Source organism: Stegodyphus dumicola, chromosome X1 (assembly GCF_044657685.1).
Source record: "Stegodyphus dumicola isolate Sdum_Otavi_A_Nest chromosome X1, ASM4465768v1".
Lineage (NCBI taxonomy): Eukaryota > Metazoa > Arthropoda > Arachnida > Araneae > Eresidae > Stegodyphus > Stegodyphus dumicola.
The window spans coordinates 73,586,541-73,606,391 of NC_140780.1; the positions used below are offsets into that span (position 1 = coordinate 73,586,541).

The 19,851-nt window shown below is 31.0% G+C and overlaps 1 protein-coding gene across 2 annotated transcripts in view; it reads left to right on the plus strand.

Moving 5' to 3' along the window:
- The window catches only part of LOC118183190 (uncharacterized), an 841,429-nt gene that overhangs the window by 217,681 nt on the left and 603,897 nt on the right, over positions 1–19,851 (plus strand). For both annotated transcript variants that reach the window (XM_085808383.1, XM_085808384.1), the window contains one exon: positions 10,613–10,708. In XM_085808383.1, coding sequence (XP_085664509.1) covers positions 10,678–10,708 — 31 coding nt within the window. In that variant the 5' untranslated portion in view covers positions 10,613–10,677. The remainder of the gene's footprint in view (positions 1–10,612; positions 10,709–19,851) is intronic.

The window sequence follows — 19,851 nt, forward strand, 5'->3', positions numbered from 1 at the left end:
GTTTACGTTATATACATAAGTAGCATTAGCTTAAATTACTTTATATTTTTACTTATGATTTATTTATTTATTTATTTATTTTTTAAATTTTATCTTAAGTACTCTCACACTGCTCGAGAAACTAGCGTCCACGGGGGGGGATCATTGGGGGGACATTTGGGGAAAAAAACAGTTACACAAAGTACTTATATTTTTTGCTGTTTTTTTGCTGTTCATAATTTCTGATAAATTTTCCGAAAGTTTTCGGAAATTTTTATTTTAAATTAGACTCTTAATACAGGGTAGAATCCGAATTTAGAGGGCGATAGCGTTGTAAAAACAGTTAAACTGTAAATTCATTACTGACTTATTGGTTTCAGCTTATGGGAGACACTTTCCACTGCTTTGCGTCGGTCTTTTGTTCGTGACGTCACTGACCAATCAACTGCTCGTGCCCAAGCATGGCAATACAGGATCTCTTATCTTATTGAATTGTTAACAATAGATTTTTGCTGTAATCCATTTGTTGTTCTGATAATCTTATTAAAGTTTGTTCTTCACACCAGGCGCCTAAGGGAAGTAGATCGTAATATGTACTTTAAAATATGAAAAGTTAATAACATGTGTATGCGGTTTTTTGATGAGAAGGGGACACCATTGGTTTCTGAGCAAGAAAGTTTTTTAATTTAATACATCCGTTAAATAAAATTTCTATTAATTTTCAAAAACGAGTACTATTCTTGGAAAGCGGATGGCCGATATTTCATGGAAACTTTCTATAGGAAATGTGATTAAATATGTGATTATAATGAGAAAATAAATATTGAAGTAAATTAAAAAATTTAGATATTATTATACATCCGATATTACAGATCGAAGAAACATCTTAAATAAATCTTAGCTAATAGGAATGTAGCTGCTCAAAACAATTATGTGATATTAGGATATTGAATATAAACTGCGGATGAGGAAATGTTTTGGTGACTGATATATGATGTATAGGTGTTGTAAGATATGAGAAAAGAAAAAGAAGCAACGAGTAAAGCATAATAAATTTTTATTCACGGTATTTGTCGGTAAACGAAAGGTGCCAATTTATGGATATTATACAAATAAGGAAAAAAGATTTCTTGGGTACAAATGAGATTCAATAAGAGGTATGGTTTCCCTGATCGAAAGCAATGTCGCACAGCTACAAAGCGTGTAATCAATGAAGTTATCAATGAGGGACCAGGATATTCTCGTCCACTCCTTTAGAAGAGAGTTTTCAAACTGCTGAATTGTTTCTGAGGATGATCAGCGACTAGCAAACTTTATAAACTAGAATGTCTCAAACATGCTCCACTGGGTTCATATCTGGGGAATATGTTGGCCAATCCATTCGAAGGTTTCCTTCATCGAAAAGGAAATTGTCCACTAGGTGAGCACGATGTAGTCTGGCGTTATCATTTATAAGAATGAATTCATCCCCGATCGCTGCAGCGCAATAGGTCTGAGGATCTCATCTTTATATCGCTGAGCCGTTAGTTTTCCAATCCTAATAATATGCAGGTCAGTGCGCCCATTGATAGAAATACCGGTAAGATCATCACTCGGCCTCCGCCAAATCGGACACTTTCATGCACAAATGCAGGAGTATTCCGTGTACTAGGTTCTCTCCAGATGAGAGTCCTCGATAGGTTGTACGCTAAAGCGGGACTGTACTCACCTTCCGCGAAAGCACGGTGGTCCTGTGTTAATGAAACACAAACCATAGGTCTGCGAGTATACAAACCCACATGGTGGCGTGGGTTTCGAAGTTTGAGTCGAAACTCTGGTACCAGTAGTCCTCTAAAGGTGCTGTTGCAAGAAAGGGGCGTTCGTGTGCGGTTTGTTATAATCGTTAGTGTTAAATACCTATCCTCATTTTATATTGTTGCAGGCGTACGACTTTGTCGGATTCCATGGTCTGGAAATGATACTTTGAGAAACTGTTAACGCTTCTGCTACAACGGATTGCGTTTGACTCGCCTCTAAACGAGCGATGGCCCTCCAGGCTACCGATCAGGCTAAGTCATCTTGGTTAGACATCAAATTGAGTGTTACAAAACATCCATTCGTGTCACTTGTTTTTAGTCTCCTTCTACAGAAGGAATGCTGCAGGTTGCTTTTCAGTCTTTATCTAAAACGCATATTTTTCGATGACACAGACAAAATTTGCATATTCCCAACTTTGTAAACATTATAATTTTTCTTTTTAACCTCTTCTGTTTCATTTTTATTAAAAAATGTATCGCTTTTATGGTTTTATCGTAGGTCAAATTGTCGCAAATCTTTGCTGTTTCGTTTCTTTTTTAAACATATTTTGAGCCATAAGCGTGCATTTAAAAATTTGCGTTCGTTTTTCTAATATTTTTAATACAGTAACTCACATTAAAAAAGTATGCTTAGATCATCATTACACGGTTCAACTTTTAAAACTTCGAAACAATGGAAAGAGTAATGTAATAATCCATTGAGATAAGAGTTTTGGTTTCTTTCGTTATTTCCTAATAGATTATACGTTTTAATTTGAAGGATATTTCAGCCATTACTTGCTTTTACATTTTTGTTTTAAATTTAGGAAAGAAATCAGATCTTAGTAATATGCATAAAGTATCTATAACTTTCCTTAAAAATGCATAAAAGTATATATTTTTACACGTTTCTTAAAAACGGTCTGTGAGACTGCTCACGGTAATTATGCCGAAAACATTGTCACAGCAGTTAAAGGTTTAGACTTAAAGTAATCGTAATTAAAGCACGAAGTCAAATGCCGCCAATAGTAGTAAATAACATACCATTTAATTTCTTGTATGCCTACGTGAAAGTTTCCTAACGCATCATTTTTTCAGAGTTGAAAAACAGGAGAATGTGCAGAGGCAAAAATCGTGTACCATACTATTCGACAAAAGAGAAATTAGAAATAAATTCTCAGTGCTATATTTAAACGGGCATCAAGAAATGAGTGTAAGTCACATTTCAAGGAGTTTTATGCTTCCTTACCGCGTGTCTTTGCTGGATAACTGGGAGCACGTCTGATTACGAATCGGAAAGTCCCGAATTTCATGTTTTTGTCCCGAAATGAACCTAACGACTCCACAGATAGCATCTGAACTACAGTGTAGCATAAAATAATTTGTAATCACCATTATCCACTTCTCCCCAGTCATTTTTTAAGTGGAGGAGAATGTAAAAAATTTTCTCCTTACTTACCGCGTGCTTTTGGGGTGTAATTGGAAGCAAGTACGGCTAGCAGTTGGATGGCGAATCAGTTTGAGTCCCAGTAAACATATCACAGGTTTTTCGTATTACCTGCTGAATAAATCTAATGACTTTGCAGGCCTTCCCTTCTATAATTACAACAGGTACTCAAGGTGGCTACCGTACGACACTTCTTAGCGGAAAATACTTACACTTCTGACTGGAGAATTACTACTTACTTCGCAGGAATAGAGTACTAATTCAGAAATATTCAATAGCTACAACTAGATACTTGAGGGAATTTAATAATAGTAAAAGCGTTTCTGAATGTGAAGTAACGCCTTCACGTAAACTAAAATGAATTAGCACTTTTTAATTGATATAGTTATTTTATAAAAAATTTTATAATGTGTTGCGAGTACTTTTTTCTGGGATAGATAATCAAGCATTTACTTCTAATTTACGATAACGGTTGTCTGATTATAGATGTAACATTTTAACAAGAGTAAATGAAAAAATAATAGCAATAATTGATTAATAATAATAGAAAAAGTTTTTCATTCAAATGAAAGCTAATGCCGTAATATAAAAAATAGAACCAGAGATTTTTCTTTTCACTTAAGCAATAACTGCACCACTTATAAAATAAATAAATAAATAAGTAAATAAATGTGCGGCCGACATTCTAAAGTTATTTTGAAATAAATTATCAGTTTACAGAATTTCTTGCATGAAAAATTATAGTTCAGTTTTTCTTACACAACTAATGTGAAGATCAAAATAGAGAGATTAAATCGAGTCATAAATCATTTAATTAGTTCGTTAGATGCAATCAGGCTTCTCAGATACATACTGCCCCCTCCTCAACCCCCTCCCAATCTTCTGCCCTAAACATTTTCGTTGCGTCATTCGGCAAGCTTCGAAGTTATATCGTTTGCTGCTGTTTCTTAAAATTAAGCTGCGCTGAATAAACGAATACAGGAAAGTGAAATTATTCAAGAGTGGAACAAATCGTGTGTTGTTTAAGTTATGGTTTTTACTTTTCTTCATTAAGTGTGAGTTCCGATTATTTTTGTTTTGTTATCTTTCCTAGCCTTTTACCCCGCAAAAGTTTAATATTATAAATGTCCCTTCTCCCTAGTTCCATTTAAAGTGCCAAAAATGCAGCCAGTCAAGTTGTCATTGATCCAGAAAAAAAAAATACTACCCAGAAGAATTAAATAATGCTTTTACGGAAGATTTACCATTCCCCATATCAAATAAGAAATGCGACTAGTTTCCTATCTAAATATGTTACCTCTAATCTTTCGCGGAACTAGGTTTCATACAAGAACTAATCGATGCTCATAACTTGATGGGCATGTCGATGAATCGATTATCTGTAAAATACTGAAATGCATTGTTCCTCTGGGTTTGCCGATGAAAAAATCAATTGATTCCATGTCCTCCCTTTAGCATATAATTCTCCATTAATTATTTCAAAGTACACCTATCTTGGTAAACCTCTGCTTCAGTAATGGTTAACTTCAGCAATGTAAAAACTTTTGACCATGGTTCTGAATATACTTTATTTATTCTATGTTATTTGCCATAATATCACATTTTATACATTAGAATGAGTTCTGTGTAGTAAGGATTTCGATTTTTGTAAAATTTTAGAAGCTGAAAATAATATTTTAAAAGAAAAGGAAGAATACGAAATGTGAAATTTTTGTTGAATATTGTTGCGTGCTTACGGGTTTGTAATAGAATGAATGCACAAGTCTGCTGAAAAGTTAATAAAATTTATTCTTATCACAAGAAATAAAACAAAATGCTGATTTTTTTTCTCACAGATATTCGTACAATATCACACAGTAGTTATATTTTAATCTACTAAAACGTTAAATAAAACACAAGTCAAAGTCCAGAGAAAGCTAATTCGATCTCACCGCGAATTAGCTACAGTCAACAACAACAAACAAGTAAATAACTGAACTACGATGTTTTTCACCGGCTTTTATAAGCTTTTTAATCAGTCACGAGAAGCTTCTCGTAATTTCTCAAAGTTTCTGGAAAGCAAAAGTGTAGAATTGCAGTTACAGCTAACACACAATTGCATTATTTCAATTTAAATCAGATGAATCAAAATTAATTTAAATCAGAATCATTTAAATAATTTATCATTTAAATCATAATCAGAATTCATTTAATCAGAATCATTTAAATAATTTATCATTTAAATCAGAATTATTTCAATGTAAGTTTGATGAAAAGTTAATAAAACTTATTAACATTTCATCAGACTTCTGCATTCAATCTAATATGAACCCGTACGCACACAGCAATATGTTGTTTTAACATGGACAGTTAATTTTTAACATATATTGGTTCTTATATAAATGTTTTCTGGGGGGGGTGTACTTTGCCTAGTCATTAAATGTCATACGAATTGGCAAAAGTAACTTTAGCTTCTATTTTATTTCCTTACGGAATTTTCCACTGAATGATTTTCATCTCACATTTTTTCTCTGAATTATACGTTTCTATGCTGCTAAATAAATATATTATTTCTGCAGATTGCATAAAAGGGTAGTCTCAGACTCAAATTACGTGCGAATCAAATGCTGCTTCGGAAAGCAGCTGACGGGTCAGAACAGTTTTGTAACAAAATTTAAAAACATTTTTGATAAAGCAAAAATAATAAGTAAATAAATAAAATAAATTTTAAATTTCTCTTAATGACTATTTATCAGAATATCGGTAATAATAACACAAAGGGAAAAATTCAAATGTATATTTATTTTCTATCTGAAGGTTTGTAACTGCAAAAAATTTTTATTGGTTATACTTTATAATTCAAACGCATTGACAGCTAAATATTAAATTTTAGACTGCTATTTATTTCAGGTAATTCCAGTATGTTGAATTAATCAATAAATAATTTACTTTAACTGGAAAGCTATCGCCTATTCATTCTATTTTTCCTTTCAGTAGCAATCGCGCATATAAGCTCAGTCCATATCTGTATGTCTCTAAAACTATAAGCACTGTATTTCCAGCAATAACGTAACTTAAATTTATTCGCGGTTCGTGTAAAATTGCTTTGTTCCCAAAGCAAAAGCCCTCAAATTTGAGACCCCTGACGTGACTGATTTCGACACTAATGACATAAAATATTACAATAAATGTTAAAATCTGTAAATTTTCAATCATGGTTTTATAAAAGTTATATATACATTGATTTATTTTACTTGTGAAGTATTTGGAGTTCTAGCCTGCTTTGTATACAGAAGAAACTACATGTTTGTTGCGCTTCTAGAACAAGCATATGGAATTTAGAAAGACTATTTGTCACTTGCGCATTACATTACTTTACCTGTTGAAAAACATGTCCAACTTTCAGAGTTTTGTTTTGCGAAAATACAGTATATTTAAATTAAGATTAATTATAGAATATGTAGATTAGAAAATATTTTTTAGATGCAAATGGTTAAACTTTCATTTTTCTTAAAAAGCATTCAAGTTTAAAAAATTGCCATTTAAGTTACTCCATCTTCTATGAAATGCGCGTAGTTTATTTATCATAGCTAGTAAATTTAAAAAAAAAAGCATATTTACAAAAATTGCCAGAGGAAAAGCATATAAAGTACAATGATACCGTATGCAAATTTAGAGCCCTTCTTTAAAGGACTGATCAGAGTGAAAAGGAGATAATTTAATTCAGAAGGTTTCAGCTAAGCTAATAAAGGTATCTTTATTCATGGATCGATATAAGTTTTTAATATAAAAATATTTCGTATCCCCTCGCTCAAGTAATGATTTCAAACTTTTTTGATATATAAACGATAGATTGAGAAATTTTGTAGGTCATTGAAACAGTTATAATCGCAGTCTTTCTTTGCGATATCCAAGTGATTTATACACTTTGTAAATAAATTTAAATAATATGATGCTTCCAGTCACATTTCCAAAATTAATGTAGACATTTTTCAAGTATCGATTACCTTAATAATTTGCTATAAAGTTGCTTGAAACGATTTTAAACCCCGTTGTCAAAGCTGATTGTTTAACTCATGAAAGCAAAGCACGTGAGGACTATCATTCTAAGAGGAGGGATGGATTCGGGAAGAACTTTCTAAAAGGAAAAATAACTCGTATTTACATTACAGATGGATAAAAACACGAAAATACTCTCGCAGCCATCGCTTTTGCTGAGATTTGAGCATGAACCAACCATTTCCAAGCCGAGATTTGACCACGCTTCTTATCCACTCGGTTAATAGTGGCCTCTGTTTTTCAAGAATTTTTAAGCAGCGTTTTTAACCATGAATGCAATCTTTTTTAAAAGTTGGAGGATGAGTTTTGCATTGTCCAAAACATTTTCTAAAGTAGCTATATTATTTAAGAAATATGTATTTTATTTTATTTTATGAACGCTTACAAAATCACGAACTCTATTTTTAGCCCAAAGGGCTATTAATTTCGTTTCGGAATTTTGCATTGATTCACTATAAATGCCGGTTCACTTTTCAAACTGTTGCCACCAAATATTATCGACCTATATTATATTTAAAGAATGAAGAATCTGGATAAATGTTTGAATGTTTCTTGCATTGTGATAAGACAACGGTACCTAGAGCTATCCAGTTTTGAATAACGTAATCCTTCAATTTCAAAGCGAGGAATGGCAAAGTGTACGGGGGGGGGAGATTTTTATCTCAAGCGCGCGAAACTGTGTATCGGAAATTCTAAAGATATGCTCATTTAAAAATTATTTACGATATTGCTGTTGAATTGCATTTTATGGTTTAAATGCGAAGAACATGATATTTAATTAATAAAGATAACCCACAAGACGTTAAAAAAAATTCTCCAATATTTCTTCATTTATTTTTTACTTTCTGAGTTAGTTGTATTCGTCTGTCCCCCATACCTTGTGAGATGGGGGAAGAAGCACTGGATAAATCATAATTTGTATCATAGTTGCGTATGATATCAAGTGATGTCAATTCATATGATATCAGTTCTTTCACAAACAATTAGATTTAGAACCTCGTTGCATGGAATTATTTATACTTAAAAACCATACATCAACAAATTGCAAATGAAAGGAAAAATAACTTTTTCTTTTTTGTGTGTGTCCCGTCATCTAGGCAATCCAACTCCGCCAACAGAACACGTCGCCGAAAGAAAAAAGAAAAGATAAGTAAATAGAACCAAACGAATAAAAAATAAATATAAGTAGAAAGATGGAGATGCCCCTGCGGGTGTACCAGCTCTGTGACTTGCTTCCGTACAGATCTTTCTGGTGATATGTGCTACCTTTAGAACGCATATCTTTAAATGATGATGGATAAGCAGAAACAACCCGTAGGTCACAGGTCGTGTGTTGGAACGTGGCTGCAGTGTTAAGGTACATTACAGTATATGGTTTGATTTAATAGCAATGAAATCATTTATTTCTCTTTTTCATCTTGAGCGGAATTTCATAACAAATGGTTATTTTGAGGAGATAATTTTACTTCAACAACTGTTTATTTTCATATTTATTTATTTTATTTTATTTATTATTTCTGTCCCTTATTATGTAAGAGGCGTTTTTTCTTCTAGAAGTCTTTTCAGCTCAGATCTGATTGATGCATTTGCATTCGTCTTGGTATTGAGAATGAATATATAACATAATTTTATATTGAAGAGTTTGTTGCTGTGGGCGTCCCAGAAAGTCACTTTGTATCCATAACTGACTCTTTCGCAAGTGGTTTTATAATATTTATTTATCTGAAAAGTAACTTAACTTGTTCTCATCCAATAATCTACTGACCAGGATGAAAAGCGAACTAAACATGAAAATTTCAAATAAATAAAATTGTGAATTCGAATTCTTGGCAAAATAATACCTCTTGGTACTATTGAATCCCTTTAAATATATAAAACGGCGTGTAGGTGTATGCTATGCATTCATTTGATGATGTGTGTAACCACAATTATAAACGTCGCATAACAGGTACATAACTAAAGATCCCTTTTGCAGAATTCAAATCTTCTTTGAAGAAATTTACATGCAGTTTCAGTACTAAATGTGTTTTCGGATATGTGTAATAATTTTAAGGGCACTTTAAAAAGAAGAGGAAAAAATAATCTAGGTAACTATAGCAGAGCTTATTATTGTTATACAAAATAATAAGCCGTAAGGGAAATTCATTGCAAAAAGTGTCATTTATATTTTACAGTTTGAATATTGTTTTAATTTTATTAAAGTAATTATTGTAAAAAACAATCAGGTATGTTTCCATTTGATTAAGATAATTATTGTAATAATAATTAGGTAAATAAAAAAGAACACAGAAAATTGATTAGGAAAATTTGCTATATGAAAATGGATTTTATACAGGAATAAAATACTTTAAATATCTCATCCTTTGAGGAAGTTTTTCTTTGCTATTTGTTAAATGTTTTGTCTTGAATAAAAGTTAATTCAAAAGAAAAAGGCTTGTTTTAATTAGTGCCCTATGTTATTTTAAGATTCAGCACATATAATGTTACCAATTGTTATGTAACTCCAGATGTATAACTTGATAAACTCTCAAACATTGCAGTCTGAATTACATTTCCTTATCTGGTATCCGGAATTTTTGATGAAGTTTTACGCCACGAGTAAGAAATAACTTATTTGTTTACAATGCATTTTGAATCTAAATGAATATGCATTTTATGTTAAAAGCGTTGTTGCATTGTTATTTTAACGATTTAATTCAAATCACAAATTTCATTTAAAGAACTCATTCATTTCAGAACTAATTTAGCACTAATATATAACATTTTGTAACAGCTTCTTCAGTTATGGCAATTGAAAATATGAGTCAATAGGTGTTGAATGGCATTTAAAATTTTAAAGCTGCATTTCCTTTATTCATTGAACATTCTACCACCAAATTTCATTTGACGTAATTTCAAAGAAAAACTTCTGTGGCGTGATTACTAAAGAATAACAACTGTTTTATTTTAAAATCATCCGCTTCCAATTATCTACCATTCATTTAGGATAATTATATTGTGTAAGTACCGCCTATTATTTTATGATTAGGTATAATTTTTGTTCAGGGTTGCACGTTGTTCAGTCCTTCACGTGATCTGGCTTTTTAAGATTAAAACACACACTGATGATACACTTAATATAATTGATGATACACTTAATATAATTATGTCTTGTATTCGTCATTTTTAATCACTGTTGCATATTTTGATGATTACGTTTTATATAAATTTCATTCATTTCGTTATATTTCTGAATTAAACTTGAGTAATTTAGAGTAAAAACTGAATAAAATTCTTATTAATGAATGTGCATAGTATAATATGTTATCAATATGTATAGATTTGAAATTAAATGTATATTATTTATCTAATTATTTATTTGTTCTATTTTCAGGAGTTTCCGTAGCCTTAGGCAAAAACGACGTCTTCAATTTTTATATAAAGTATATTTTCTTCTCAATGGTTCGACAACAACGACAGGGTAATCCAGGTACATTGCACTGTTTAATTAAACATTTTTAAATTTTGATCATAATTAAGTCAGATTCTTGGTATTTTAATGAAAAAAAAAGAGCCTACTGTGAATTATATAATATATTTTACTACAGATTTCTGCATTTCGAGAAGTTGTTGGCACCATTAAGAAAATTGTTTTAACTTTTCATGAAAACATAACACTAAATCTGTTAAACTCAAGGCATCTCAATTGTTGTTAAAGAACACTGCTACTTCAATTTGCATTCAACTTCGTGCATTTCATCAAATAAATTTCCTTTCAGTCAGTTATTATTTTTTAAATTTCGCATCAGGAGCTGTTGTAGGTATGCATGTGTTGAGGAAAACACATTTTCGTAAGGATAACAATTTTGCACTTATTGTTATGATGAAGAAAACATTAGAGCAGTCTTTGCCTACTTATCATCACAACTGTATACTAACAAAACTGGCTTTTAACTAAATTACTAAATTACTAATTAAAGTGCTTTCATATTTAAAACAGAGACTGATAATCCGTATCTGTAATATTTCTGTACTAGAGAACAGATGGTAGTTGACTATGTAAGATTTTTCATGCACAGCAAATATTTGAATGAGAGAGTTAAAAAAATTAAATTCAGGTAAGTTTTTAAGATTTTATAGATTTTTAATTCTTTAGAACAGATTAATGTCTATAAAACATTTCTAACAGCTTCTCATCGCTAGTACATCGCTTTAAGAAATCGTAGAAGGTTATGTGTTAATATGAATTCGTTTGCATTTATAATGGCTTATCTGCCTAAAGATTGGGATGCCTCCGTGGAGAATTTTCTAAGGCAAATTAGCTCGCATTCATATTGCACGTGGAGAAAATAACAGAACTTTCCATTCAGCTGGTTCATTCGTCGGGATTTGAACCCTGGTCAAATTATCAGTTTTCAGCGGTGTTAACTCGATGCCCTCTGAACCGTATTAATTTGTGTACCTTCTAAAGCGGAGTTATAAAAAAATGAAAGTGCTCTTTAAAATTTTCTCATTTAGCTCAAAAGTTAATCTAGAGAAAGAAAGGCGTATTTTACTTGTTTACATATCATCTGTAAATTTCATTAAAATATCTACTGGTTCGACTTTGGTTACGTGTAGAATAAGAGACATTTTTTCATCAAGATTGTTGCTTTGTTATCAAAGTAACAATCTAAATTAACAGATACTAGAAATATTTTTGAATTAGGTAAGCGATTTAATAAGCGGACTTGTGCCAAGGGTTGTCTAAAAAATTTCTTGATTGTATTTTTCAAATTTTCTATATTGGTAAATAAAAATTGTAAAAAAGGAAAAATGAAAAAAAAATGTACAGCTGTCTCTCTTTTTCGTTCTTTTTAAAATTTCATTTAATGTTTTAATTTATATAATAATTCCGTGGAGATAAATATTTTAAATATTTAAACATAAATCCATAAAATTAATTGAGCAATGAAATTATTTTAAAATGTTGATGTTGACTTATAGTGAGCATGTCTTTAATCTTGTCGTAAATAAATTATTTTAAGTTACGTTCGAAGATGTTGATCTAAGTATTGCGCAAGTTATTCTTAAGCGTTCTATTGTTCTGTTAAAATGAGAAATTTAAAACAAGTTGAAAAAATTATTTTAACATCCCTATCATTAAACTTCTTAATAAGATCTCACATATAAACTGTAATCTTAATTGTGTCTAAACAATGCAATCAATAGGTTTCTATTAATTTACTGAAATTTGATTAAGCAAAAATCTTCATCTTATGTTTTTGTAGGCAAATGGTTGAGTTTTTCTGTTAGATTATATTTATATTCCATTTATGTCTGAAAAAAGAGTTTTGAAGATTGTGAGAAATCTAGAGAGTACAATTTCTAGCAGTTTTCATGAGCTTCAAAACCGTTTGGACCGTGGAATACTACAGAAGCCAGATAATGCGTAATATTTCTGAAACATATTTAAGAGTTTTACCTTCCATTTAAAGCACGGAGATGCCCACCCACCCTATTTTTTAGGGGGGGGACTAGTTTAGAAAAAAGTGAAGTATGATTTGTTCTTTTCCTATAATTATAGGTTATGGTACATTTCAACCGAAATTCGCCGCATGAATGTGAAAGCATTTTCAGTTTTGTGAACTAACTTTTATATTTCTTTGCAAGTACATAAAAGAGGGGGGGGATGTAAGCAGGGTTTTTTTTTTTTTTTTTTCCTCCTTCTTTGTAACGAAAGCTTGCATTTACTTAGTTTGGCTTTTACGTAAACCTATGATATATATGATAAAATTTAAATTTTAAGATTCTGTTAAGTAATCTCCTTTTAAACTGTCAGCGTTTTATTGCACCGATGTGCCGTAATAAACTGAAACTTTTTTTTAATACCGTATTTTCTCGAAAATAAAATCACTTTTTTTTTGGCTACATTTTTTTCTTCTTAAATTTGGCAGGGTCTTATCACCGGGTATTTTAATAAATGAAATTGCAGAATGAGAGGAAGATGTTTAACTAGCATACTATATAGAATAATCACGCTGTTCACCTCAGAACCATGCTCTTATCAATTATTCATGTACATATTTATATCTTAAATGTATTATAAAAATATATTGCAGTTTAAATGCTTTCGAGTAAATTCGGTAGTTAAATGATTGTTTTTGAAAACGAATTTCGATTTAAACATATTGTTTTTTTAATTAATCTTTATAAATAATAATTTAAAAACTTTAAATTTATTAATTTTAACTTAACATTTTAATTATTAATTTTAACTTAAAACTTTAATTATTAATTTTAAATTTAAACTTTTTAAATTATTAGTAAACTTTGGTGTTTCTTTATTTATTTGGTTGTCATAAAATTAATAAATAAATAAATAAAAAAGTGTTTGCAATAAGAAAATGTTATTTAAATTTCCAATGTTTAAATGTAATGTACGAGGTAAAGAATTTATGATGACCAGAATTTAGAGACATTTGTGAATGCCGAACATCACTTCCGTTATGAAGAGGCATTAACTGGCAGCTCATTTTCTTGCCGCTAAACTGGCAACGAACAACAGTGCTGTAAACAACAGTGTAGCTGAGACGGGCCGTTGTAAAGCAAAAAATACTGCGAGCACGTCGACCGATCTATTCCAGGTCATTGCCTTTGTGGGAGCGACATGTCGAGGGCCCGGCGCTATTTTCAGACTTCGTTTCTTTTCTGAGAAGGGGACGGGTAGGGAATTCGAGGCTATATTTTTTGTAACGACAAAACGCTGATCTCCCTTTCGTCCTCTGATGCCCAAAAAATGAAACTCAGCTGAAGGGGGGAAAAAAAAAAAAACTATTTGTCGGCCCAAAGAAAAAAAAAAAAGTCCCGTTGGGAAGGAAAAAAATGAGAAAGAAAACGAAAGCAGTGGCTCCAAAAATAATAAAGGGAAAAAAAAAAAAAAAAAAAAAAAGATGATGTCTCTGTACTTTGCGAAACGGTTTTGTCCCAGCTTCATTTTTTTTTTTTTTTTTCGCGGGATTTCAAATATATTTTAACACCCAAATCGTCACAACAGTCTTTAGTTGTACAAATATATAAAAACATCGGGTTATGATTTCCACCCCTACCCCCAACGATTGTCGCTTTTTTTTTACCGTCTCCACATGTTTTTTTTTTTTTTTTTTTTTTTTTAACTGCTGTTGAAAAAAATTTTTCTCCATTCATTACATAAAAATTATTTCGCGAGAGTTGTTTCTATTATTTGCACTTTTTCATACTTTTAATGTTTCTTACTATGAAGAAATAAGCGCAAATACATAGAGCGATGATTTTTCTCATTAAATGCTCAAGGTTTGTTAGCACAATGTGCGGGCGAGATGTAAAAGTATTCGTTCACTTTTAAAGACTCGGTAGAATTGGCATTCCTTAGGTCTTTTTGTTTATTGTGATTCATGGAGTGTAGCTAAAGCTAAAAGAACTTGCGCTTTATCACTCGGCTGAATCCGAGTTAAATCAAGTCAATGCATTATAATCATTACACCATATTGTCGACTTTTTCCCCTTCCTCCTTTTTTTTTTCCCTCTTTAAAATTTATTTTAAGGAGCTGTCTGAGTGCTCTTCGTACCTATTAACAAAGGAAGATTAGTCATTTTCTTCAGAGAAAAGTAAGCTAAGGAGAACGTAAGAAACTATTTGGCTTTACCTAGACACCTCTTTTTTGAGTGGGTAATTAAACATTTTTAAACTAAAATGATAAGAGGAAATCATTGGAATTAATCCATGCTGCGTATTTTTAGCGGCAATATTTTCAGTTAACATCCATCTGTATTTAAACGTATATTTAAAATCAATTTCTAAAGCCTAATCCGAGTATGAACAAACAGATTTATGTGGCTTATTGTTAACAGTTATGTGGCATGCTGAACTGTATTCATACTAAACTATGGTGTTAAAATGTGCAAAAATCTGTAAAATATTTTCTACGGAAGAAAATGTTTGCATATTGGATATTAAAAATAAAAAGAAGCGTTTTTTTAACGTTTTGTGTATTACCTTTATTTATTAAATATAATGTTCTTCTCACTTTAGAATTTCCGATACACAGTCTCGCGCGCTGGAGATCAATTTTTTTTTTTTTTTTTTTTTTTCGTACAGTGTTGCCATGGCTCGCTTTGAAATCGCTGAGTTTGTTAATCAAAAATTCGTTAAATTTTTACAAAATATTAAATAGATAACAAAGCAAATTCCAAATTTGGTCTTCCAGATGCCCATATCGAGTGGAGGACTATGATATTCAAATTTTGATGTCTCTAGGTACCGTTGTTTTTTTACAGTACGAGAAACATACATATATTCACGTAAATTTTTCATTATTTAATTTTATTAAACATAATGCAGGGCTCTAATATTTGGTGGCAACAATTTGAAAAGTGAAACGCCGTTTATAGTGAACCAATGCAAAATACCAAAACGAAATAATAGTCCTTCTGGGAAAATTGCTCCTTTGGTCTAAAAATTCAGCATTACCCTAAGCAAAATTAAACATTTATTCTGATTTTTACATTTTTCCAGTTTTATTAATTAACATGCGTCTAAACTTTTAATATTTCATTTCCTTTAACATGCGTAAAAATAATTTTTTTATGTTACGTAGTTAAGAAAACTAAAAGGTAGGTTGAAAGCTACCACTTTTGAATTTCTGGAATAAGACAAGCAAAACAGTGCGTTTTGGAGAACAAATAAAAATGCAACTTCTTTAGTGGGAAAGACGTGCATTTTATAAATTACATTTTATATTTCTTATCACATATTTGTATTTTATATTGCTTAGAAGTATATACAAATCTAGGCCTTGCATTTCATTATAAAATGCGTTTGCATCCATTACTTATAACGCAATTAATTTTATGAAAGAATACACTTTTTCATTCATTTGCTCCAGAGTAGTTCCCTATATTAATTACATTCATATTCCATACACGCGGTTAAATTTTTGAGTCACCATTTTATTTACAGGTAGAAACCGCTTAATAAAATGTTTCTTCACCTTCCCGCCACACCGATGCAACCGATAATTACATGTATTTAAAGTCTCGCACTAAATATTTATTTCAGCGTAAAAATATTAAAAATAATTTTTGGAATCCAAAATAAAATAAAGAAAATTTTAAAAATCATTCAAATTTAATAAAGGTATCAATGTTCATAATTTAAATTTGTAAAATTACTTCACTCTTGCATTGCACGATAAAACTGCAAATGTAATTTCGAAATTATACTCCCGTAAATTATGGATATTTATTTGAAATTTCGTTTGAAGTATATGGCTATGTAACCGTACGTTTCAAGCATAAACGCTGTTTTTTAAATTTTATTTATAATTATCTTTCTCGAATAAAGAATTAAAACCCGTAGCCTATAATTCTCGAAGAACGAATAAACACAGATTCAGTCATTTGTGTGAAGATAGTGAACAATTTTAAGATTATTTCTGTCCATTCCGGCTGGCGTGTGCTCTGTGTAATGCGGGAGAATGGAATGGTGATGCATTACTAGCGGAGACAGACAAATGCTGAGGGTTTTTCATCTATTTATAGCAGGGACTGAAGAGAGACGGTGAGACAAGCTTGCTAAATTCTAGAACAAAATAAATTGTGAGGCTTTTTATTTGAGAGAATTCATATCACTTTGGGTCAGTGGGGCTGGTGCTTTGAAGGTCACTGTTTTCTGTAATTTTGTGAACGACTGCGAAGATTGCTTGGATGAACATATTGGGAAATAAAACTGATTAAGAACTTTGCCCTATTTAGAACATTTTTATTGAACAACAAGGAAGAATATAATCCTCTTAATATCATTTTTCCCTTGGTGATCTAAAATTAACTTTTACGTTTAATTTTGCGTAAATATCACGCTAAGTTGCTTTTGATGTAAGTTCTTATTGTTGTCAAGCTTATATCAAATAACTGGAGCATTCTTGTGGATTGAAAATAAAATTAAAATATCTGTGGTCCTGTAGAACATACATTTTGGAATGTTTGTACTTTTGTGGTTCGGTTTTTAGTCTTCTCATACTTTCAAGTTTACTTTAAAGCACTGCTATTAACGTCTTTTATAATAATTTCGTATGCTTTTTTGTTGGTTTGATTGGTTGTTTTAGATTTATTTTCTCTTGTATGATTTTGTTTTTATGGCTCCGTGTTAATGAATTTACATAGAATCTATTAGTTAAAAGCCTTTTTTTATTCACCTCTTTGTCAGGTGATTTATGCTTACAAACGACGTTCATCATTTTTCATAAAAGCTATTATAATATCTTATTATTAATAATAAGTCGCAATTGATATAATGTATATATATATGCATGTATCAAGAATCCAATCGTTTGCTTAGACTTTTAGGTTTAGGCATCTTTAGTACTTTAAGTACTTTAAATGAACGAAAAAAATGGGTATCAAAATATTATTCATAAAGCGTAAACAAATCTCCTCGCATAAAAATTATTAAAAAAAATAAACAAGACTTTGCAAGATTATTTATATTTAAGAATAACCAGTAAACGTTTTATGGTTCTTCTTAGTTGTAGTAGTTCTGAAATTTTGTTTTAATAGTTGATTTGAACTATTAATCAAGTTTCTTATTACAGTTTTTTTCAATAGATCACTTTTTGTGCCTGTCATCCTTAATCAAAATCTTAAAATATTAGGACATTACCGTAAATTTTTCTTGTAAAAGTAAAAAAGCAATATAATTAAATAAATATCTAATTAATCATAAAATTGTTGATAATTTAGTATTTGAAGCTGTTTTTACTGTAAATAGCGAGCTTGAAATAAAGTAATTTTTTTAATTGTGTTATTTAACTCCTGACTGAAGCTTCAAATCAAAAATATAAAAAGTACCTTTACTGCGACCATATGTTTTTATTGCAATGGTTGATTTACATGGCTTAAACTGTGCTGCTTTGATAAGTGTTCAGTTCCCAACGTAAATATAAAACGCACTATTTTTAATTCATCAGCTGATATCGAGAGTCTGAACAATAAAATATAATATTGTACTGGATGCTAATGAAGTTTCTGAACTCTAGATTGAAAATTTTATTCTCGTATTGTATGTAAGCATAATTTTGTTTCAAACATTTTTTGCATCTTCCAAAGAGCTTTCGGAACAAATACGTTAATCTGTAAAAAGGAACTGGAAATAACTTACGCGCTACAGCTGTAAAATGTGACATTGCAGGATTTTTCGCGAATCTCAGCAGAGGATTTTATGCTCCGGATGATGTCTGCTTTCAAGTCATGTGAATCATTTGCATTAAAACCGGCCTTTTAAGCATCGAAGAGGCCTGATGTTTCTGGTTTAGAACTGTGCCAATTTTTTCTACCGCTAAAATGCCGATATTAAACCAGTTAAAATGTTAAATCTCTGGTTAAGCGGGTATTCGTTTCTGGAACGCAGCAGATCTGTTTCATACATTATATAAATATAGGAAATAATCCTGATGAGCTTCTAAATCAGGTTGCGACATTAATTTTTAAAAGTTGGTGTTGGTGTATTTAATTATGGCAAAGCACACTAGGGCTATCTGCCTAAGGGAAGAGATGCCTTCGTGGAAGACTTTCTAAGGGAAACTGGCTCGTATACACGTTACACATGGGGAAAACCACGAAAACGCCCATGCAGCCAGCCCGTTCGCGGGATTCGAACCTCGGACCGAACTACCAGTGTTCAGCGGACCGAACTACCAGTGTTCTAATTTTTAAAAGATCTTGCTTACAGATTGTGAACTATTTTTATCGTTTTTTTAAACCAAAATTTTAATTATTAATAATTTTTTATATATTTTTAAGTTTATGGAGCCTAATGTTCTGTTTTTTATGTGCATTCTAAACTGTTAAAAAAGTTTTAAAAAATAAGTAAATAAATTTGAAATTAAAATAAAAGAAAGGTCACTATTAGCAATGCTTGATCAGCCAAAACGTAGCGTCAAGAAGAAGGGAATAAATTCAAATCATGATGACCACTTTTATGCAAAACAGATAAAAAGCTTTGCTTTGTTTTAACAGCCTGGTGTATCAAACATAACATATACGTCTCTGTACCTATTTGTGCGCGGAAAGATATAGGTATTAGATAAATAAATAAATGCATGAGACGGTAAGACTGAAGGAAGAATATCTGATTACAATAAATAAACAAAACAAACAAAAAAGACCCACGAATTTAATTTTTTAGTAATTTCTTTAAAAGCCTTCTTTAACCGGTGGAATTGTAATCAAATTATTATTAAAATATCTAACAAATAAAAGGAAGAAAAATAGTAGAATTTATTTCGCTCTTATTTGTTTTTCATAAATGGATATCAAGTTTGCCTCTTTCATGGAAAATCATTTAGGGAAAATGCCTAGCTTAGTACTCCCTAAAGTGTAAAGAAAGAAGTATGCTAAAAAAATAAATATATATAAAAAAAAGAACAATGCAGTCACTTTTAGCATTGCGTGAGTGTAAAAAAGTTCAGCAAAAAACAGGGCCAGGAAAAAAAAAATCAAATCTTTGTGACCACCACTATGCAAGCGAGCCGCGAAAATGCGAAACTACACCAAGAAGATGAAATAATTACAATTTATTAACATCACCTCTTAAGAGTGATGAAAGAGTCGAAATTACCA